The 21,787-nt window shown below is 44.5% G+C and overlaps 1 protein-coding gene across 5 annotated transcripts in view; it reads left to right on the plus strand.

Annotated features, from left to right (window-relative positions):
- KIF14 (kinesin family member 14) overlaps window positions 1-4,980 on the plus strand; it is a 53,313-nt gene extending 48,333 nt beyond the window's left edge. For all 5 annotated transcript variants that reach the window (XM_037495741.2, XM_037495745.2, XM_037495742.2 and 2 more), the window contains exons 28-30: window positions 1,563-1,637; window positions 2,405-2,537; window positions 2,884-4,980. In XM_037495741.2, coding sequence (XP_037351638.1) covers window positions 1,563-1,637; window positions 2,405-2,537; window positions 2,884-3,242 — 567 coding nt within the window. In that variant the 3' untranslated portion in view covers window positions 3,243-4,980. The remainder of the gene's footprint in view (window positions 1-1,562; window positions 1,638-2,404; window positions 2,538-2,883) is intronic.
- Window positions 4,981-21,787: the final 16,807 nt, after the last annotated feature.

Consider the following 21,787-nt stretch of genomic DNA (forward strand, 5'->3'; position numbering starts at 1 on the left):
GATAGAAAAGTTTGGGTTTTTTAGAATGTTACATTTTTTTAAAATGTAATAAAATCATGTACATAAAAATACTGATAAGAACCTACACAGGGCCTCCCCGGTGGCGCAGCAGTTGAGCGCTGGGTTGCAAAGCTGCCCGCAGCCTCTGCAGCGTCGGTTCTATCCCCGGCTGCTCCCCGGCCACCGGAGGAGGGTCCCACATGGCGCGCAGACCTCTCCTGCTGCCCGCTGCTCCCCTCAGCAGTGTACTTCGGTCCTTCTGCCTGCTCTGCTCCCCGCTCTGGCTCTGGTGAATTCTCTCACCCCCAGCGCTTCTGACTGTACCCAGTGCTTGCATAAATAAATAAATAAATAAATAAATAAATCTTTTTAAAAAAAAAAAAGAACCTACAGAAGACACAAAATATCAGAAGACATAGAAAATAGGCTCAAAATAAGGCACTAGGGTTACAATTTTAAAGCTATGGTTGGGGGAAGCAGGGGTTGGGGTAGGGTAAGGAATTTGAATGTTCTTTTGTTTTTGCCATAGTTGTTTTACCCCATAGAGGCGATTTGAATTAGACCTGGGGAAGAACTGCCTGGGTGAAGCCAATTAAATACTTAAACAGAACCCCCTGGCAGAAATGAAGAGAGAAAGCACTGTAGGGGGCAGCATTGAGCAGTGTGAAAGTAATTAGAGTTTAGCTTGGGAAGTCTTAGGAGCTAGGACCCCAGGTCTGTTTCCTTATCTGAAAAATGAATAGGGCTGTAATTGAGAATCAAATAATAAAGTATACGTAAATGACACAAGTCAGACAGAGAAAGACAAATACTTTCTGATCTCGTTCATATGTGGAGTCTAAAAAACCCCTGAACTCATCGAAACAGAGAATAGCTTGATGGTTGCAAAGGGGAAGGGGAAGGAATGGGTAAAGTGCTCAAAAGTGCAAACTTCCAGTTATGAGATGAATAAGTCCTGGGATGTCATGTCCAAGATGATGACTATAGTTTACAGTGCAGTATTATACACCTGAAAGCTGCTAAGACACTAGATCTTCTCATCACAAGGGAAAAAAATATTGTTAAGTATGTGAGATGATGGATGTTAACTTACTGTGATCATGTCATATGGCAAATCATGTTGCCTACCTTAAGCTAATACAATGTGATATGACAATTATACCTCAATGAAGCTGGAAAAGATGCATGTGTAAAGTTCTTAGAGCATAATTTTGCTTGGTATACTAATTATCTCACCACCTTCCAAGGGAAGTTTTGGAAATCTTATTCCTACAAATATGTAAATATAGGATAAAAGCTAGCATAACGAGCTTCAAAGGGTATCTGCATTTCATGTAGAAATCAAGGTGCAATTTATTTTGAAAGAAATTTCACTTATATAAGGTAACTAAATTCTACTTATTTAGCTATAGTTGCTAGTAAATTGCTATCCTGGAAATAGAGTTCCAGTCTTCTGAATTCTAGACTACAACCTTTTAACCTATCTGATTCCATAAACTTCTAAGAGTTTTATACTGCTAAATAATTATTTATATAATAAAATATTTTAACATCCTCTGTAGGTTACCAAGCAGATGAAAGCTCATGCCGGGGGATTGGTTCGATCTCTTGAAAACCTCTTTGCTGAATGGAAGACAGTAAGAGAGTCTGATTTTGTTTGTGTGTTTTACCATCTCATTTGGTTTGAGTACATAATTTTTTTTCAGTTTTTGTCCTTAGCCAGATAACTCCTTAGTGCACATTTAGTTGAAGCATGTGCGAAGTTCTCCAGCTACTTCCTCTTAAATGTTATGACTTGCTAGTTTTAGGCATGGTTAAGATGTTATATAGAAGTTGATTAATTAAAATATTTTATGTGTTTCTTCTTGCTTTTGCTGGAATAGTCATTATAGGCTAAAAAATTGTGTTTAATAATTAATCTGCTCAGATTTTAAAATACAGATGAATTAGACAAATTATTCTCATGACAGGTAAATAGTAAAATATAAACTAATATATAATCACTGTGTTAAAAAGGAGCAGATTTCTATGGCTTGAAAAGTTTTATTTAAATAAAAATAAGTGGAGAATATAAAGCTGAACTCTTAAAATTAAATAAATTGATCTTTGATATTGGATAATAACTGGTACGGTTGGTTCATTTAATTCTCATGTAGTAGGTTGGTTGAACTTTGGTTTAAAACTGGTGAAAAGTCTCTCATTCTTTGACCAGTAAATTGTTAATATTATAGCTTGGGTTTGTTTGTAAAAAACAGTTATATCCTGGTGAGGGAATTAAACTCATTCTCTTCTTGAATATAAAATTCTGGTAATTAAAATCATTTTTTTAAATTAAAATCATATTGACTAAGACTTACCGCCAAATATCCTATTTTTTTTTTAAATATTAACTTTATTTACACAGAAAAGTTTCAAAACTGAAGAAGAAAATCCTGGATACCATGATTTGAAGAAAATAGCCAATCTTGCTCCAGAATTCTTGAAGTTAAAACATTGCTTAGAGCAAACTATTCAAGTTATTATTTCTGCACTGAGAGGTATACACTTCAAGTGAAATTTGTAATTAATGAGAATTTCATAATTTAAGGACTTTCACATCTTTTTGAGTCATGTCATGATGTAAAGCCTAATTAAAGTTGTTTCATTGTCATTATTGACAATATAGAAACTTGTGTCATTGAATTCCCACTTAATATATATAAATACTTCTTAAATAATTAGATCCTAAGAAATTAGGTGCTAGCAGATAAGTTGAGACTTAAGCAGTTTAGAATTGTCTTGATAGGGTCAATTTGACCTAAAAGCTATCTAGAGTCATATAACAGTAATAAACACCCGAGGAAACATGAAAAGGTTATTTAACTGTTTCTTCTCCTTGCACAGGGTGCCACAGTGACGTCAGTCTTCTCAAGAATTGTGTGGAAAGTATCTGCACCCTGGCCAGGGATGTTGGACATGACTCTGGTGTGCGCTCTCCTTCTCTTGACAGCTGTGACCACAGGGAACTAGAATCTCTAGCCAAGTCTCTCCTCTTATGTTTTGAATCTGAAGAAAGACCCAATTCGTTGACACCTTGGGAAACCAGTGATCAAAATAGCAGCGGAGGAGGATACCCCCCACCTAGCTCAAGCAGGACCGACTCCAGCAGGAACAGAGGTGTGCCGAAGCGTGTCTATGAGCTGCATGGCTCATCCCAAGCGGGCTTGGAGGAATGCACGCCACGGAGCATTCAGTGGGTGTGACCGCCGATGCGTAGGCACTGGAACAGTGACTAGGCCCTTTCCCTTCTCAGGAGCATATATAAAGCAAGAAAAGTATACACATTGCCAGGAAGTCCACGTCTGTGGTGGTCAACTGTGGAGTACGAACAACGTAAGCATTATGGGATGCTGATGTCAAGATGCCTGGACGTGCCCTCAGAAGTGTCTCCGCACACAGTTTCACCACATTGGAACATTGTCTCAAGAGAATGAAATTTGGAGTTTCAAACCCACCTCCTTTCTCTAGTTTCTCGTTCCCTTGAATTTTTAAATATTTATCTTTAACATCAATATACTGTTGGTTTGTTGGCCTGGTTAGAAATAGTTGTTTTTCTCATGTGTAAAAATCTAAACAATCAGTTATGTTTGTGCCTGTGCCTTTTCTCTGAGACTTAGGGTGAAATTACTAGCATAAGTTTAAGGGAGCTCAGCGTGCATCGTTAAATGCACAGCTCTGTTGAATTATCTGGTTGCCATTTTGAGAAGTGTTCAAGGGCACAGTTTCCTTTTTTTTTTTTTTTTAAATTATAAGTAGCTACCTAGTATAGTATAATTACATACTTACTAATACTATGACTTACTGATGTAATAGTTAATCTAGCCCATAGTGGACACATATGACTATAATTTAAAACTAGTTCAGTATTGCCAGAGCAGAGGCTGGACTTTTTCTTGATAACGCTTGTTTTGTTAAAGGTGTAATGAAAGAGTTTGTTCATGATTTGATAAAGATGGAAGATCCTTCTTATGTTTCATAGTTAAAAAGAAAACATTTGTCTACCATCAAATACTGATGATAAGATTCTATTTTGGGGATCTTACATTAAGAAGTAGTTTAACATCTCTGACCGCAAGCTTATGTATAATTTGAAAAGACTCTGAGTCATTCTGCTTGGGTGGGTAATATCTAGCAATTTCTGAAGAACATTTCACCCTTAGCTGACCTGATCCTTTCTTCTACCCCTTTCACTTGCAGGTGCCAATAGCACATTTGGTATAACTAGTGAAAATTGGCTGTTAGTACCAGGAAACAATTTGATGATATCCTTGTTAGGGAGAAGGTGTAAATAAATACTGGTCATTGTAGTGAGAACAATATTTTCATGAACCATGTGCTGTATTTTCAGGTATTTAAAATGGTGCAATGTAGCAAATTTGCTGTCATTTCTTTTTAAATCTTTGGCATTTGAGCTTGTTTTCTTTCTGAATACAAGTTCTACATGTATATATATATATTTATCAGTAGTACTCAGCCACACAGCACTTTGGCTATCAAGTTTCATGAGGTATAGATAGATGTCCACAGAAGGCCTTCTCCTGAAGGTTGTGCTTCTCTGAAGAATGCCCTAAAGAGGCAGTGTAGTAGTTTTCATCTCGATATTCATTTGTCTTTACTGTCTCCTTTCTCGTGACTGTATTAGTCAGAAACATTTTAATGTTTTTGTGAGATTTTGTATATTTGTATTTATACTCAAGTAAATTGTTACACAGTATTTGAATGAATGGTGAAAAATATTTGCTATTAGAATCATGTGCATTAATAAAATGTTATAAAGGGAATGCCTCTAATAAATCTTTTTAGCCTCAGAATTATCTCTTGGTCTAAGGTCTTAAAATTTTACTGATTATCTTTATTTACTTGATTTCAGATTCAAAATTTCTGTAATAGCTCTGCCTTGATAACTGCTATCTAGTAGTGCAAATCAAATAAATATTAATAGCTTACAGCTGCTTAGGAGTTTATTTTTCAAACAATGTGGTGCCTCTCTTTAATTGGTCATGTTGAAATAGATTTGACCCCAAGTATGATAGTGGAAAAAACATGAGTTTTGGACTTTGACACTATTTGGAGTATGAATCCCACCTCAACTAAGTAACTATATGACCTTAGACAAGTTTGCTGCTGTTGTCACCCCCACTTCCTCACCTGCAGAGAGAAAAGTAATACCCACCTCATGGGCTAGCTGAACATTAAGTGTTCAGGTCTACTCCTGGCAGGTAGTAGGCCCCAGTAAATGTTAGTGTCCAGTAAATGTTAGTACCTTGTCACATGACCCTTGCATTATGTATATAGATGACACTTGGTGCCGGCATGTGCCATCTGTAATATGCTGCCAGTGTGCCACATGCTTTAAACAGCATGTTAGAAATAGATCTGCCATTCTTAGGTTCCATGATAATAGAACTAAACAATATCTTACTACCCGTGAGCAGTATAGATACAGGGTGCCGTGGGTGGGTGTGGCCTTCAGGAGGCCCACCTGCAATTTTTTAGCAAAATATTGTGTAGTTAACTAACCCCCTTCAAGTTGCAGAGCCTTTGTGCCCATAACATAAGTAAAGTTGGTGTTGTACCTAACATTGAAGGTAAGAATGCACAATAGTCTGGCTCAGTTAAAGAAGGTTGCTATGTGGGGCTTCTGCTCACTCTTCGATTGTTTTTGCTTTGCCACAATTCCTCATCCCCTCACCTGCTGATGGACATGTGGATTCTTTCCAGGTTGGCTATTTGCCCATGCAGGTCTCCTTTTTTCACTGTATTTTAATTTGGTACTTAATTTGATCTCAACTTTCAGGAATTGGGAGTGGCTCTTGCGTTATTTTCTTCCAGATTTTAAGTCATCTCTGTTCCAGGTCTCCTTTAGGCCTTCCAGGTGAGCAGCAGCTGAACTCCCACACAGCGCTCCCTCCCTGCAAACCTCCTGGGGCGGCTGGGCTCCAAGAAGCTTCCCATGTCCTCCCTGGTCCCACCGGCTTGCTGCTTTGAACTCACTGCTTCTGAGAACATCCTTCTCTCCCTTGCAGGGGGCCTTCCCAGACACTTAGGGGTCTGACACACCCCTCGCCTGTTACTACCGAGGAACAGAAAAGGAAGAAAGCCTTCAGACTCCTGGACTTAAGTTCACGTTCCTTCCCTGCTTTCCTCTGAAGCCAAGACCCCTCCCCACCACATAGTCCAGGAGATACAAGTTGGTCCGAGTGAACAATGAATTAATTTAAGCATGGAAAAAGAAAACAGTCTCAATCCTAGTCTAGGACAGAACTCTTCCATGATGTAATTCATGACCTTCTGGAAAGGAATTAGCATTTCTGATAAAATGCTTGAGCAATGTTCTACTGGAACAAAAGGAGATTATGAGCTTCTGGGAAGCCAGGGTTATTCATTCAGTGGACTGACTAAGCCAGGACTCTAACCAGACTTTTTCATTTTTATTTTTTCGGACAAACTATTTTTAGTTGAGGTAATATTAGAGATACCAAGATTTCTTTCTTTTTTATGTTTCAATCTAGTGGTTCTCTAACTGTTCTTTTTCCTATAAACTGTCTCTAACAGGAAGAACTCTGAATTCCCTTGCTCTAGGTTATGGCTCCGGGCCAGCCAGACCGGAGTCTGAGTTTGAGTTCTTGCCCTCAGCTCCGCTGCCAGACTTTGGGCAAGTCACAATCTCCCTGTGCCTTAGTCTCCTCACCATACCCAGAGGTGGCACATATCCTCACAGTGTTGATAGGAGGGTCCTGGAATTGTTAGGCCTGCAATGGCCCAGAGTTTTCAATAAAAAAGCAGTTATTACAACAATATCATGAATGCATTCATATTCACTACCCAATTACCCCTACCTTCCCATATACACACCCCACCCCAGGTGGATGTTCCCTCTCTGCTGGCATCCAGCTTGACCCCCCTGAACTTCCAAAGCAGCCAGCCTCACCCCCCAACAGTGGTGGGAGCCTCAACTTTCCCTTGAAGAGGAGCTTCTGGATTTCATTCCCAAAATTCTGTTCATCTTGCTTTCTTTTCTGACAGGCTAAGTCCCCATCTCAATTCTCTCACAATTTATAGTCTTTTAACAGAAAAATCCATCGAGGCTGCTTACAACTCTTGGAGACCTATCTGCCTGGAATGTCCAGTGGGCAGTAAATAATCTCCAGGAACTTCAGATTCCTCTTGATCTCTGTAGCATTGAATTCCTTCGTTATTTAATTAATTTAATTAAATGCTTAACTGTCCCCCAACTCCTCCCTGGTTTCCATTCCCTGAACACTTTCCTGGTCCCTTTGAAACTGGAGACCCCTTCCCCCTCAGGACTCCAGCTCTTGGCCCCAGAGCACTGCTTGTGGGCAGTGCAAGCAGCAGTGGGTGGTGGGCATTTTACTGCCTGCCACCAGTAGCCCCTTTGGGGCTCAGACCGCTGGCAGAGCCAGCAGTGATGGTGGACTGCAGTGGTTCCCCTAGCATGTCACCCCAGGGTAGGCAATAGAGAGGTAATGGCACCCCAGCTCTGTGGCTCCTCTAGCTGCAGGCAGTAGAGAGGCCCGTGGACTTGGTGCTGGATAGATGAATGGACCTATCAGGTGTGAGCTATGAGCCAGTTGGTAAATGGTGCCATCAAACTGGTAGGTGAGGGCTCTGGAAGGGAACGCAGGGCAGGAGCACGGCCAGCTTGGGCCTCCTGCACCACTGGCTCCTGGGCTCTCCCAGAAGCGCTCAGACTCACACTCTTGGACTGGCCCAGACTCCCTGTGTGCTTGAGAGGGGCGCTGTTCCTGACCTCCCAGGGGAGGAGGGCGAGGCGTCCAACAGCCGGCCTCTGAAGGAAGAGAAGCTGAAAAATTTTGCAGAGAAACCAAAGAGCTTTTCGAGGTCAGGGCCTGCTTCCTCCATCCGGCCTGCCCCTAACACCGCCTGAAAGGAGCACCAGGCCTCGGGCCTGGTGTCTCAAAGAGCTGTTTGAGAGCAACTGGCTAGTGCTGCCCAGCACTGTTGACAGGCGGCCAGCACTGTGTCTGAGTCACCTTCTGAGAGCACCTCCCAGAGCTGCTGCCTCCGCTGCCGTCTGGCCCAGCAGGTGCTGTCCATCCCAACTTCCAGGCTGTGGCTGGGGCTGCTGCGGCCTCATCTCAGCGGCCCCACCAGTGAGTGCATCCAGCTGCGGTGAGTTGGATCCTGGCCTGCTGCTCGCCGTCCACCTTGCACTCCAGGCCCTTGTTAAAAGGGCAGCAATAACTTTTGAGAGCGGCCTTTGGTTTAGGACTTCTGGGCACAGTGCACACTCTCTGGGGTGAGATCTCTGGTCACTTGTGGCCTTAGAGATTCCTTGTTTCCCCTGTTTGTTACATAAGCCCCATTGTTGGTTCCCTGAGCCTGAGTGGTCTTAGGTTGTGTGCAGGTGAGAACCCAGTGACAGTGACCTGCGCCCTATTGGGCACTGTCCTTTTGACTTGCTATAGCCGCCCCACCCTGTAGCCTTATAGCACCTTCCCACTCCTGCCCTGTCCTCTCTCTATCACTCTTTGCCTTATAGTCCCCAAGTCTCAGAACCTGTCCTCACTCCTTTCTCTACACTCTCCCTCAGCTTCCCAAGCTCTTCCCTGTGTGGGGCTCCCTTCTTTGTCTCCCAGGCTCCCATTTCTAGGGAGCCTTCACCTCATCTCCACCTGCCTTCTCAAACACATCGTTTTCCTCCACAAACATTTTTCCCTCCTGGCCTCTGTTTATCGCCACCTCAATTTCAGAGTCTTGGAATTCTCTCTGTCTGGCTGAAGTCTCCTACCATCCGCTGGACACCAAGCCTTTGATTCTTCCTCCAGGAGCTTCTCACACGTGCCCCTTTCTTTCCATCCCTCTGTTAAATTCTAGGACTCTGTTCCTTTGTGCTCAAGCTTGCTAGTGAGTGAGCTTACCCCCCAGACCCTCCTGTTCTGTTCTACCCTGCCTCCCAGTTCGAGAAGCATCTATTTCAATCTCTGAATTTAGTTCCTCGTCTCTTACTCAAGAACTTTCAATGTTTGCCTCTGTTTACAGAACAATACCCAAAATACAGAGCTGGGCAACCACACTCTTCCAACCATGACCTACACAAAGTCCCCCATATGTGCCTTGTACATCCCAGCCTCTGAGTGTTGACTGACATGAGAGATACCATTTCTCCTCTTCGTCACTTCATCTAACGCTGCTGGTCCCTCAAGTTCTACCTCCTTTATGAAAACTTCTTAGTCACATATTTATTGAGACATTGAGAATACAATGGCAAAGCTAGACTCCCAACCCATGGAACTCACATCCTGGGGGAAAGATGGACAAGTCCCAGCAATGACCATAGGGTGTGACCAGGGCTCTGTCAGGGGACATGAAAGGTCAGGAAGTGCTGATCCTTAGGGACCTGGAAATAAGGGGAAGTTAGCAAGGCAAGGCACTGGGAAGCATAACATCTCAGGTAGGTAAAACAGCACATGCAAAGGGCCAGAGGAGAGGCAGAGCTTGTGCATAGCCAAAATGGTGCAGAGGCTGATGGAGAGAGTGGGGAGGCTAAGGCTGGAGATATTTTCGGAAGTCCCATCAGGAAGAGACTTGTAGGTCATATCAAGGAGTTTGGTCCGTGAATGTTTTAAGCCAGGAAGCAATTTTGAATTCAGATTCTATAATGATCTTTCTGTAGTACAGAGAATGATTGGGGTCACAGGAAAGTGATCTCTAGAATGTCAAGGTGACTGTAAATGGAGACAGGTATATATCTCTTCTAGACATATTTAGGAGACAAAATGGATAAGACTTAGTGAAGGGAAGACAGAAAAATGGAGGGATTAGACAGAGGGAGTTTTTCACACAATGAAATACTACTTAGCCATAAAGAAAGATGAAATGTTGCCATTTACAGCAAAATGGAAGGAGTTTGAGGGAATTTTAGGTGATACAGCAAATATTGGACATTTACATAATGGATGACTCAGCAAAGTAAGATACTTTTAAAAACTAACAGACACTAATGAACAAAGTGACATTTCTGAGGTTGGATGGGAGGCAGAAAGAGTTAAAGGGGTATAAGGAATGGGGGTAGCAGAAACAAAAAGAAAGGGGTTGGTGGCAAAAATCACCTGTCTACAAAAAATAAAACAAAAAAAACAAACAAACAAACAATCAAACAAAAAAACCCCAACAAAGTAAAATTGTAGGTGGAAGAGTCCACCAGCCCCTATGAGAAAGTCCCTTCCTTTTTCTGCTGAACAGCTAACTTTTTATCATTCTGAATATCATGAATTTTATTCATTCATTTTAAATGTATTCTTAGTCTTAAATGTCTTTTGAAATATCTGTTTAAGGCATGAACCTGGCATGCTTAGTTTTCTTTAAAAAGACTTTTTGATGGAAGCATAGCAAATACAGAAAATGCCCATATCATATGTGACCTGCAAAGATTCTCAGCAACCATCACCTAGATAAAGAAACAACATTACAGACATCAGAAGCCCTACTCCTCATGCTGGTGTCCAGTCATTGTTCTCAAAACACACCCTGCTCTGACTTTTACCACTGCTTACTGTTCGTTGTGCCTGCTTTTGACCTTTATATAAATGGAAACATACCCATGAATTCCTTTGTGTCTAACTTTATTTGTTCAATGTTAGTGTGTGAGATTTATGGTGTGGTCTATAGCAGTAGTTCATTTTTCATGCCTGCATAGTATTCTGCAATATAACTATAATATGCATCACTTTAATAACATTTTGGCCAACAGACTGAATATGCAGTGGAGGCCCCAATGGACTGCACCATGCAGCACACTCAATGACAGTCACATAACAATGCGATTGCCTAATGAAGCATTTCTTAGAACTTACCCTGTTATACTACATATGGCTATATGTATATGCAATTGATTTTTCCACCTGCAAAAATGAATATTAACCATCCTCCCTGTATTCTTAACCTTCATCATGTAATTTTTGAGTGCCTTGCCTCTGTGGATTGGGTGTAATTCCTTGCCATTACTTTGGCTATATGACTTGCTTTGGCTAAGAGGAGATTATCACAAGTGACTCAGCCAGTCTTGAAAATATGATTACAAGGTTGCACTTGATTGCTGTGTCTCCAGCAATGCTGTGGGACAAATGCGTGCAGACTGGTCCTAAAAGGAGGAGGAGAGACATGTGAAGTGGTGTTTCCTGCCATGTTCCCAGGTCACAGTCTTCTCAACTGGCCAGACAGGTATGAGTTTAAAATGCTGTTGCTATTATGCCTGGGGATTCTGTGGCCATTGACACTCCATGCCAGCACCCCACATGGTGGATCTGTGGATTTTTTTTTTTTTTTTTTTGGTTACTGTAGTCAAAACTATGAAAATGTCTTTAAGTGCACACATCCACAGTTCCCAAATTGCTCAATGTTTTGAGAATTAATGGAAGAAAGATCCTCAGGCAATTTCCTTTAACAATTTTATAAAGCAATATATAACACACCCTAAAAGTAGAAGTAACCTCTCTCACCTTTGTTTTCACCCAGGCCTCCAGAGACATTAATAATTGCAAACAAAGAAACAATTCTAAGGCAAAAGCTCCATAGTGGTGCATGCAACTGCTCATACTCCTGCAACCTGAGGCCTCCTGTGGCCACCGGGAATGTGACCTGGTGGAAATCAAGTTATGCTTCTCTCTGCCTCTACAAGCTAAACCAAAACCACTTTGAACTTGTTCTCTCCCAGTTGGTGCCCTTGTTAGGGTCATGCATCACCTACGCACTTCCCTCGGACGACTATTTCAACAATCCATCATCCAGGTGAGCGGGGCCCTTCCTAACGTATTGCTCTTATATATCAACAGAGGGAGCTGAGCTCCAGTAATCTATTAGTGTAATACACCATCAGGGTGAGGCGTATTGATAGAGCAAAGCTGGTCGATCTGTGAATTGTGGATATCTAGGAGTTCAGGTCAAGAGAGTAATGCAGATTTCAGGTTGGATTGATGTGGCTATGAATGGTATTTTATGATATAAAGTTTACCTCTGATTCAGAAAGTAATTTAATGTGGGTGACAGCTCAGGTTCAGGTTAAGAGAGGTCGCCATGGTAGATATCTGTAGCTCTTGGGAGATGTATTTTAGGAATAAATTACTGTTCTTGATACTTTTATTTCATTTTGCCATATGTCATCGAGGGGCACCAGAAAATTGGCCTGGGAGGAAAGTTTTGCACATAAAGCAAAATAGGCTCATTCTGTGGCCTGCCAGGTAAATAAATATGAGGTGAGTGTGGCCTCTGGAAGGCTCAATTGCCATCTGTTTCAGTTGGTTAGAGCTGCATTCTCAGAGGGTCTCGCTCTTGACCTAATGTTTAGATAACAAAGCGGCAGTTGCAATGCATAAATTCTTAACCATTTCTACAAGGTTTTGGAGATCAGAAGAACTGTAGCATGTAGGCAGACAAATAGGGGCATATAAAGTTCAATGATCAGACCCCTATAGGTGATTCAAACATATCAGAACACAACTTTGGTGACACGTGGCTAACTCTGATGCTCAGGAGAGAAGCTGTTTTGTGATAAGAACCGTTAAAGTGGTGCCTTTCAATAAATGGTACTTATTTTCAGTACGGCATCACGGGTCTCTGAATAACACTGTTTTGTTCAATGTCATTCCATTATAATGGTGATGAAAGAAAACAATGGTTTCCCTTCCAGTTCACACTGTGGAGTTCACATGCTCCCCCTAAGTCTGTGTGGTTTTTCTCCAGATACTCTCATTTCCTCCCACATCCCAAAGATGTGCACTGGTGTGTCACCATTGTTCCAGTTGGAGTGAGTGTGAGTGGGGGTGAGTGTGCCCTGCAATGGGACGGCGTCCTGCCCAGAGTGGTTCCGGAACTGCTGGGATAGACCGGTGACAGTGACCCTGAACTGGAATAAGTAGGTTGGCAAATGAATGAACAAATACAAATGATTATTTTAGATTAGAAATGCTTTGGGTCTTTATGTAGAAGTTTGGCTGCATGTTTGTGATCAGAAATAGGTTGCGGGAACTTAACTCCTGTTATATCAATTAACCTGTTGTCAACTTGATTTTGTTATATATCCGTTTACTTCAAATCAAGTGACAGTTTCCAAGAATCTTTTGATAACTTAAATGAAGACTTACTTTTTCAAATACACATATAGGGCAGAAGTCATTTTTTAATGAGCAATACAGGCATTTACAGAGTCCTGGGCTCAAGAGCTGCCCCTGGCAGTGGGCTGCTCCTTGGCTCAGTGACGGCACCTGCAGGCCAAGAAGAGAAGTGCAGAGGTGCTTGTAGGGAGCTTAATAGATTGTCTCAGGCATCAGGGTGCCAACTGCCACATAGAGCCTCATATAACTCCAGGGTCTCTTTTTAAAGTAGAAAGGATTTTGTTTTAAACCTAACACCAATTTCCAGAAAGATTTAAAAATGACTCCTTATCTCAAAGGCAATGAGTATTTTGTTTCATCTGAGATGCCTTTCATAGTTCAGACTGGTCTAGACAAACAGAGCTGTGTTCTGTCATCTCAGGCAGCTGAGGCAGAATGGGGTACCGTTGGTGTGAGGCTCCTTCTCTGGGCGCCGGCCCGCCCCTGCGCAAGGAATCTTAATGCTGCTTCTGTTCTAGTTCTCCCAGCCGAGGCCGCCATCTGCCCGGCAGGCCGACTGGAAAATGGCACAGGACCAGCTCCTTGCGTGTTGGGTTGGCACTCGCAGTGAAAACTCAGCAAACGGTCATTCCCCCGAGGGTTTTCTGTTTAATGAGGGCACAAGGCAGATAAAAATGAGCATCCTACTACTGCACATTCTTTTGAACAATCTATTAGTATTTCTAATGTAGCATAAGCTTGTGAAATCACCTGCAAATGGCCATTGAGCCTTTCAGTGCTAATGCAGAGGGCCGGCTTTGCAGAGTAACATGTGATTTAAGCCCAAAGCTTCGGACCCCATTCACATTTCAATGGGACTATAAACTTCACACGCATAATTTTGGAAACTGAAACTGATAAGCTTTTAAACATGTAATTGAATAAATCTAAAATGTCCATGGCATCTTCGTTTCATGACACCTGTGTTATGTATCACAGACCCATCAGATAAGGGTGAGTGCTGTGGAAGAAGTCAAGGTAGAGTCTCAGGGTAGGGGCCAGGGAGGGTGCTTTTTGGTGTCCGGTGCTAGGGAAGTTCTCGCCACCATGGTGATGGGGGAGCAGATTCCCAGGAAATGCTGAGCCAGCCAGGCAGATGTTGCGGGGGAACATGGGAACCTGAGGAAACTGCAGGAACAGAGTCCTGGGGCAGCCTGGAGCCCTGCGGTGAGCCTGGGAGTCGAGAATGTAAGGGAAAGAGGCAGAGCGGGTAGGGCCAGCTGTAATGACCGAATTTACTCTGAGCAAAGAACCCTGCAGACGTGTCAGCAGAGGGATTATAGGATCTGACTTAAATTTTGAAAAGTTCACTCTTCTGCTGTACAAAGACTAGACTGGTGGGGAGGGAGTAAGGGCAGAAGTAAGATGACCACCTAGGAGGCCACTGAAATGGCGGGGGAGAAATGATGAAACCATCAAGTGTTGTCCGATTACAAACTTGGAGGCGTTCCAACCCCGTCAGATAGAACCAAACTCACAGAGTGAAGGAAAATGGAACCTTGGCAAGGATGCTCGTCCAGGCCTGAGCAAACTCACAGAGAGCTCTGGATCAGGAGGTCTGCCTGGGGGTTTCCTTGGCAGACTGTGCTGCCTCTAGGCGGGTCCTTGCTAAGCCCCCTGGGGCTCTGGCCACAGACCTCCCTTCTCACCCATCTGTGATCCTGACATCTGCCCCCTAAACCCCGGCACACAGAGCAATGGGTTCACAAATCAGGCAAAGACTGGGGAAGGGTTTCTACTGTTGCTGATTCCACATCAGTCTGCGGAATCCCTGCCTGGAACCACTTCCAGAGATTTGAGGGGCCGGCATGGAGTAGGGCGCCACGTTTCCAGCGGAGGGGGGGAGTTTTATTCTCAGAGAGTCTTGGGGGACAGACTTTTGAGGAATTTTTCTTCTGCCTCACCTCTTCCTCCCCACCTTTTTATCTGTTTCTCCCTCTCCCTCTCCCCTTTGCTGCCCGCGCCCTCCAGAACCGAGTCAGCAGGGCTGACGGCCGGCTTGGCAGGGGCAGCAGCAGAGTCTGTATCTTCTTTCTGTTCCCTAAGCTCCAGAGCCCCCTCAGACAGGTGCTGCTGGTCTGTTCCTGTCTGTCAGTCTCCCTGTGGGGTGCAGCCTCCTGTCTGGACCGGGGCAGGTGCAGGGCTCTCTGCCTGCCCAGGCCCAGGCTCCTCTAGTGGGGAGACGCCACCCCCTGCACTTGGGGGGTTAGCAGCTTCAGACTGTGATCCACTGCAGATGAGACTAAAAAAGAATGATTTTCATCCTTAAAACTTTTTTTCAACATAAAACCATACAGGCAGCTTTGAACAAGTTTTATCACATCTCCTCCCAGCTATGTAATTGCACAAGAAGTCAGGCCACCTCACCTTTCTCATCTTTCAGAACAAACACACAGAAATGCCCGTAAATTCGCCGGCTTCACCTCGGTTGCTCCCCTTCTAAGTGGCCCCGTCTCTCCTCCTCTCTGAGCTCAGGTGTTAATGGGGGGTTTCCCACGGACTCCCTTTTTCTGCATCAGGTTATAAAATTATTGTTTTTAGTCTGGTTTTCTGGAGACTCTTACTGTTTCTTAAAGGGGATCTACACTTTTTTCCTTGCTACCTCAAAGCAGGTTCCAGACTGTGAGGCATCCAGTGCCTGCTCTGGAATCGGGGTTCACCATAGAGTGATGCTCCCCCAGCTCCCAGCACAGGGAAAGAACAGGGGCTGCCTTGGGCTATTCTGAGGTTCCCGCTCCAGCCCATCTGGGCTGGGGTGGCTGGGATCTGCCTTTGAGCAGACCCAGGTTAGGTGCAGACACCTGGGAGCCTCCTTGAGCTCCAGCTCTTGTGGAGACAACCAAAAAATAGGTGAAGAACTGGTCCCACACAATGGAAGTAGTGGCGGGTTAACACTCCAACTCTTTAAAGCACAAATGCAGTCTGAACAGTGACTAGCCACAGCCTCTGGTCTCCGTCCTGCCACCCCTTAAATCTGTGGAACTGGTTCCAGGCACCCAGGACTAATGAGTGGCAGAGCTTGGAAGGAAGTTGCTGGCCTGGGCTTCACCTCTGTGGCTCACAGGGCCAAGTACAAGGCACTGGGTGGTTGAGCCTGGCATAGTAGGACTTTCATGGTTGACGTTATGTGTTTGTCGACGAAGGGACTGAGGAATGAGCGGGCAGTGGGCGGCAGAAGGGTGGGGGTGGGGGCAGGCTTCATGAACATGGCTGGCAGCTCCAAGGAGCTTTGGTGCCTGATGAGCGGTTGGGGTGTCCCACGAGCTGGCATTCTGTGGGCTCATTTCCTTTATAGATCAATGGTGGAGGGTCAGGGTAGCTGAGAGTGGAATCCTCAGTCTGAGAAACCCCCAGTGTCTGGTAGGGAACAGTTCCTTCTGTCTTTCCAAGATCCCTGGTGCATTTAGCGAACCATTTCTTATGGCTTGAATGGTGTGATTCGGTGTGGTGGCCTCTTACAGTTTTCCATCCTTGGCCACAAGAAAGGTTAGGTGATATAGGCCTGACCAAAGCAGGGGTTGGGGGTTGGGGGGAGAATAATTTCAATTGAGTTCCTGGATCCAGCTATGTCTGAAGACCGGGTCTTGTTCTTCTGAAGTTTTCATTTGCATGAGGCAATTAAGCTTCCATTACTAATAACCAAGAGAGCTCTACAATGTAGTAGGAATGGCAGCCAGAGGGGAGGGGGGGTGTTGCTGAGGGGCTCAGCCTGTTGACACGTGTTAGACTGGGAAAAGAGATGCACAGTCTGTCACAGAACAGGGCCCACCCAGCCCTGGGTGGTATGGCACTGCAGCCCACAGCCAGACTCCAGAACCTCTACCTAGCATGGGGGCCTGGGAGGGTTGGAGAGGATTGTCTTCTCTTCTGAACTCTGTCACCTATACCCAAGCCAGTTCCCCAGGAAGAACAGGGCTGTGAACTAGAGAAAGTGTCTTTACTGGCCCAGGAACAAAGAATAGTGGCCAGGGAGGGGTAGGAAGGGGCACACATCTCCTGGCCTCTAAGGCGAGGCAGCAGGTCCAGGAGAGCTCTGTGGGGGACAGCGAGGACCTTCTGACCTCTATGCCTTCTTCAGCCCCTTACAGAACCCAGGAGTCACGCCGGCCTCGATTTCTCTGGGCCCTGACTCCGGAATGGGGTGGCGGTGCAGGTGTTCAGAGCTGTGGAGGGCATGGCCTCCCTAGAGGCCCGGGCAATCACACTTGCAGCAGTTCCACTAACATCCAGCAGGTGGCGGTTGTGTGCCAGCAGCAATGAGCACAGGCAAACCTCTCAGGTCCGGTACACAGAAGAAGGTTTCATTGCCCCTGCTGTTGCCAAATTCACCTTGGTCTCTTATCTAGGCATTTGCTGCAGGCACAAAGTGTCCCTTGGCCTTCATTCCTGTCCTCCGGAGTGTCCCTTGGCCTTCATTCCTGTCCTCCTTGCGCAGCCCCGTCAAGGGGAATGCTTTGCTCTTACTTGCTATGTGCTGGTACTCATAGGGGTTGCTTCCATGCAGGTCTAAAACCTTGGTCAGATGACCTGTGCAAATGCCTAGCTACCTTGGAACTGAAGAGTTGTTGAAATTTCATATATTGATGGCCGATACTCAGAAAACACTGCAGAGCAATACATACAAATGTCTAGTTTAATTAAAGTTCATATGATATTTCCAAGAGACACTATCAGTAGATGAAGCTACCTGCCTCCAGTGACACCTACAAAAATTTGGACCTTGCTGGTCATGGGATCAGTCGGCATGTGCACTTCCCAGGTTCATGCCCTGTTTTACATATGCTTAGCATTTTCCAGTTTATCCTTTTTGCCTCTGAAGTATGCATGCAATTATCAGAAAGTTCACTGGTTTCTAGAACAGTAATGGTTCATGTTTCTGTGGGGTTTTTTTTTTTGTTTCTTTTTTTTTTTGCTTTGCATTGCATCACAGGAGGATTTAGAGTAAGCACAGCAAAATGAATGCCGAAGACGCGGTAGATAGGAGATTGCCTGGATGACTGGTTTTCTTCCTTCATTTTTTAGAAGTTGAAGTATTGAGGGTGACACTTTTTAATCTGCCAGCCCCAAATGTAATCCTGGTAATAATTGTTGGAAAATGCACACGTTATGACGTAATTGCTTTTTTTACTTACTAGGTATTTTCTAAATCCTCGGAGCAGGAATGGTCTCCTTTAAAGTTCTCAGTGATTTATGTAAAGAGACTTGGCTCCTGCATTCCCTCGAACAATAAGCACACAGCATTAAAAAAGCATTTGGGGAAGAAATCTGGGGAAGCGATCTTTGCAGGGTTTTTTGGCACTGCAGACAAGTCTTTTACTTAAATGAGCACACAATGGGGACCAAGAACTCCAAAGGTTTCCTTTTCTTTTTTTGTCTGCAAAGCTAACTTCAGAATAGATTTATGCAGAGAAAAGGCAGGGCTGTAGTTAGGAGGCACGGTTTCTAGGTGACTGATGCTGATCTTGGGGAAGGCCTGGGGTGCGCAAGCAGTCTCATCCCTATCCAAGCTCCTCTGCCTCTCCTGGAGTCACCCCCACTTCTCTTCTAGCACCCCAAGTTCAAAAAGCGTGGGTTCTTGGCTGGTGCCTGTGACAACGCAACTAGATGCTGGCTCCTAAGGAGAGTCAGTGTTGTCATGTATTGTGATCATGGGGGGCTGGAAGGGCTTCCCTGCTCCCCAAATGCCCCCCAACTCCTTTGCTAGTACTGAGATAGTCAGCCCTGGGGCTCAACTTTTAGTTCCACAGTGGAATTTGCTGCCAGGTGGAGGCTGAAATGAAAACTCATGCATTTTAGATGGGCTTTTCCTCATTTTATCTTATGCATAGAATCCAGGAGCTTTCTAAATTGTCCAGTTTTGTAGAGAATTCAATGATAAATAAGTAGATGTCAACATCTAAAGAAAAATCTAAGTTTTTGTCCCATTTTGTTCCACTCCGGGAACCTGTGCTTTTGTGGGGCAGATCATTTTGCCCTCTGGGTTGTATGAAACTCCACAAGGACAACCTGAGGAGAGGGGTCACGCGTGGGGAGGCTGCCATAGGAGATGCTCCCACAGGTGTCTCAGGCCTGCCAATCACACAGGTTTTGTTAAAATGGGATTCTGGATCAGCAAGTGCGGGCCCGGGGGAGTTGCCTCCTCACAGGCTCCGGGGGTGGCTGGTGTGCGGGCCACATGGTGGGCGGGGTTGGGGGGGAGCACACGTGGTGCATCACGGGTGGGCCACGGTAAGTGCAGAGGTGCTGACTATTATACAAAGTAACAGTCAAAATGGCTTGGCCCTTATTTTGGTCTAGGGAATTATTCCAGATTAACCTCACTCCCACCACTGATCTAGACGATGGTACCATCACGTGCAGCCCGGAGAAACTCCTCTAGCTTGAGCTCTTCTTCCTACAGAATTCTCCGTGTGCAGCTCCTTGAGAGTGAGGATTTTCATGATTATATTTCCAGAAGGAATTTTCTTTATCCATCTTCATTATCCCTGCTCTTTGGATAGGTTAAGATGCATCCAACCTAATTTTCTGTAAGGTCTGAGAGTCTGGAATAGTCCCTGATCACATTCAGAGGAGGCATGAGCCTTCGCCACTTTTACCAGTTAGAAATCGGGAAAACCCATTGAGACAGTAGAAAATGTGAATTTTCTTTAAGATCCTCACTTCCACAGATCATTCAACACTGCTCTGAAAATTGTGGCTTCAATCAGCTCCAACTTAGAATTAAAAATACATGCAGAATTCGGGGGCCCCTGAGGCTTAAAGACATCTCCAGGCAATATTCTCTTTCACCATTACTGAGTTCTTCAAAAGGAAATTTTCATATTTACACTGAGTTTGAGAGCCACGTGACCATCCCATACTGGGCAAGGAGGACAGAAGCAGGGCCCCTCAGCCGCCCCCCTGTGCAGGCCCATCGGGTGCTGTTCCTGTGTTATGTAACCCTCACAGCAGGTGCTTTTATTCTGAGTGCCCTCATTTTACCGATGAGGAAACCAAAGCTCAGGCAGTGAGGTGACATTCAGAGATTGCCCTTCAAATGTGCAAAAAGCTGCGTTTTGGGAGGTAGAAAATGGTGGAGTGAGATTCTTGTTCTTTTTGGAAGAAATGGGTTCATTATTTCCATCCCTTCCACTTGCCTGATAACGTAGCCTTTCTCCTCAGCTGCTCGCTTTCTGTCTGCATTTCTCCTACAAAATTAACTCAGGGGAAGCGCTGGGGTTCCCATCCATTTGAATTGTGCACCATTTAACAACTGTCACTGTGAACCCCTGGGGTGGGACTGGGGCACATTTCAGCGGTGGCAAATGTGTTCCACTATGTAATTTGTCTATTTGTTTCTAAAGCACTTTAACTTTGGGGGGATAGCAGACCCTGCGTACACATGCTTTATTATCTATCATCTTCGTTCTCTTACCAAGCTGAGTCCATCGAGAGCAGTCAGCCTGCAGGAATGCCACACCCTTGCCTTCTTGGGGAAAGCCCACCATGCACCCACTCTTCCCTGCCAGGTTGTATTCAGGTGAGCAACTGACCTTAGGTGCTTGTGAATCCGCACCGTGAACTCTGTTCTTCACATAAGGTCCAAAGCACAGGGACCCTCAATTCTTAGGGAGGTGGGGACAGCAATGGTCTAGCAAATAGAATATTTTTCATTTTAACCCTTTGGAGTAGCTAAAAATCTTGCAAACTTTCCTGCTCTTCCTTCTTGCCTTTGTTAGTAGAGTTTGCTGAACACAAAAACACTTTTAAAAATCTTACTTTGGGGCCTCCCTGGTGGCGCAGCGGTTGAGCGCTGGGTTGCGAGGCTGCCCGCGGCCTCTGTGGCGCTGGTTCGATCCCCAGCTGCTCCCCGGCCACCAGAGAAGGGTCCCACATGGCGCGCAGACCTCTCCTGCCGCCCGCTGCTCCCCTCAGCAGTGTACTTCAGTCTGCCTGCTCTGCTCTCCCCTCTGGCTCTGGGGAATTCTCTCACCCTCCCATGCTTCTGACTGTACCCAGTGCATGTATAAATAAATAAATAAATCTTTAAAAAAAAAATCTTACTTTGTCTAAGACAAAAATATCATTGATGAAAGTATAAAAATAGAGAAATGAAATAACAGAAGAAAGCAAATGTCACCAATAAACCTTATTATGTCTGGAGAATCTTTTCCCATCCTCAGAGTGCAGAAATAGTCATCGTTATATTCTTCTAGCTCTTGCTAATGCTTTCACTTTAAATTCCTTAAATTCATTTGGGATTTATTTTGTCATATAATAAGAAGTAACTTTTCCTCCAAACAGCTAACCATTTAAAAACAAAACAAAACAGGTATGTCACGCACCCCACTCCTTCAATGATTTTTGATTTTTAAATAATTACAGTACCCTAATAACTTAAAAATTCTAGGACCCATTTTATAACCCTCTTTTCTATTCTGTGGATGTATTTAGTTGTTCTCAAGTCATTATACATTGTTTTAATGGTATCTTTTAATTGGCTTGTGTAAGGTCAGGAACGGACACAGGGCAGGTTTTCTAAGATCCAGCAGACCGGGTAAAGGAGGAGTCAGAGTCCTCAGTGGTTTTTTGCAGGTCTTTTATTGGGGTTCACCAGGCGTATGGCAGGCAGGGGT

Source organism: Talpa occidentalis, unplaced genomic scaffold (genome assembly GCF_014898055.3).
Source record: "Talpa occidentalis isolate TD23 unplaced genomic scaffold, MPIMG_talOcc4v2.1 talOcc4.8, whole genome shotgun sequence".
Taxonomy (NCBI): Eukaryota; Metazoa; Chordata; class Mammalia; order Eulipotyphla; family Talpidae; genus Talpa; species Talpa occidentalis.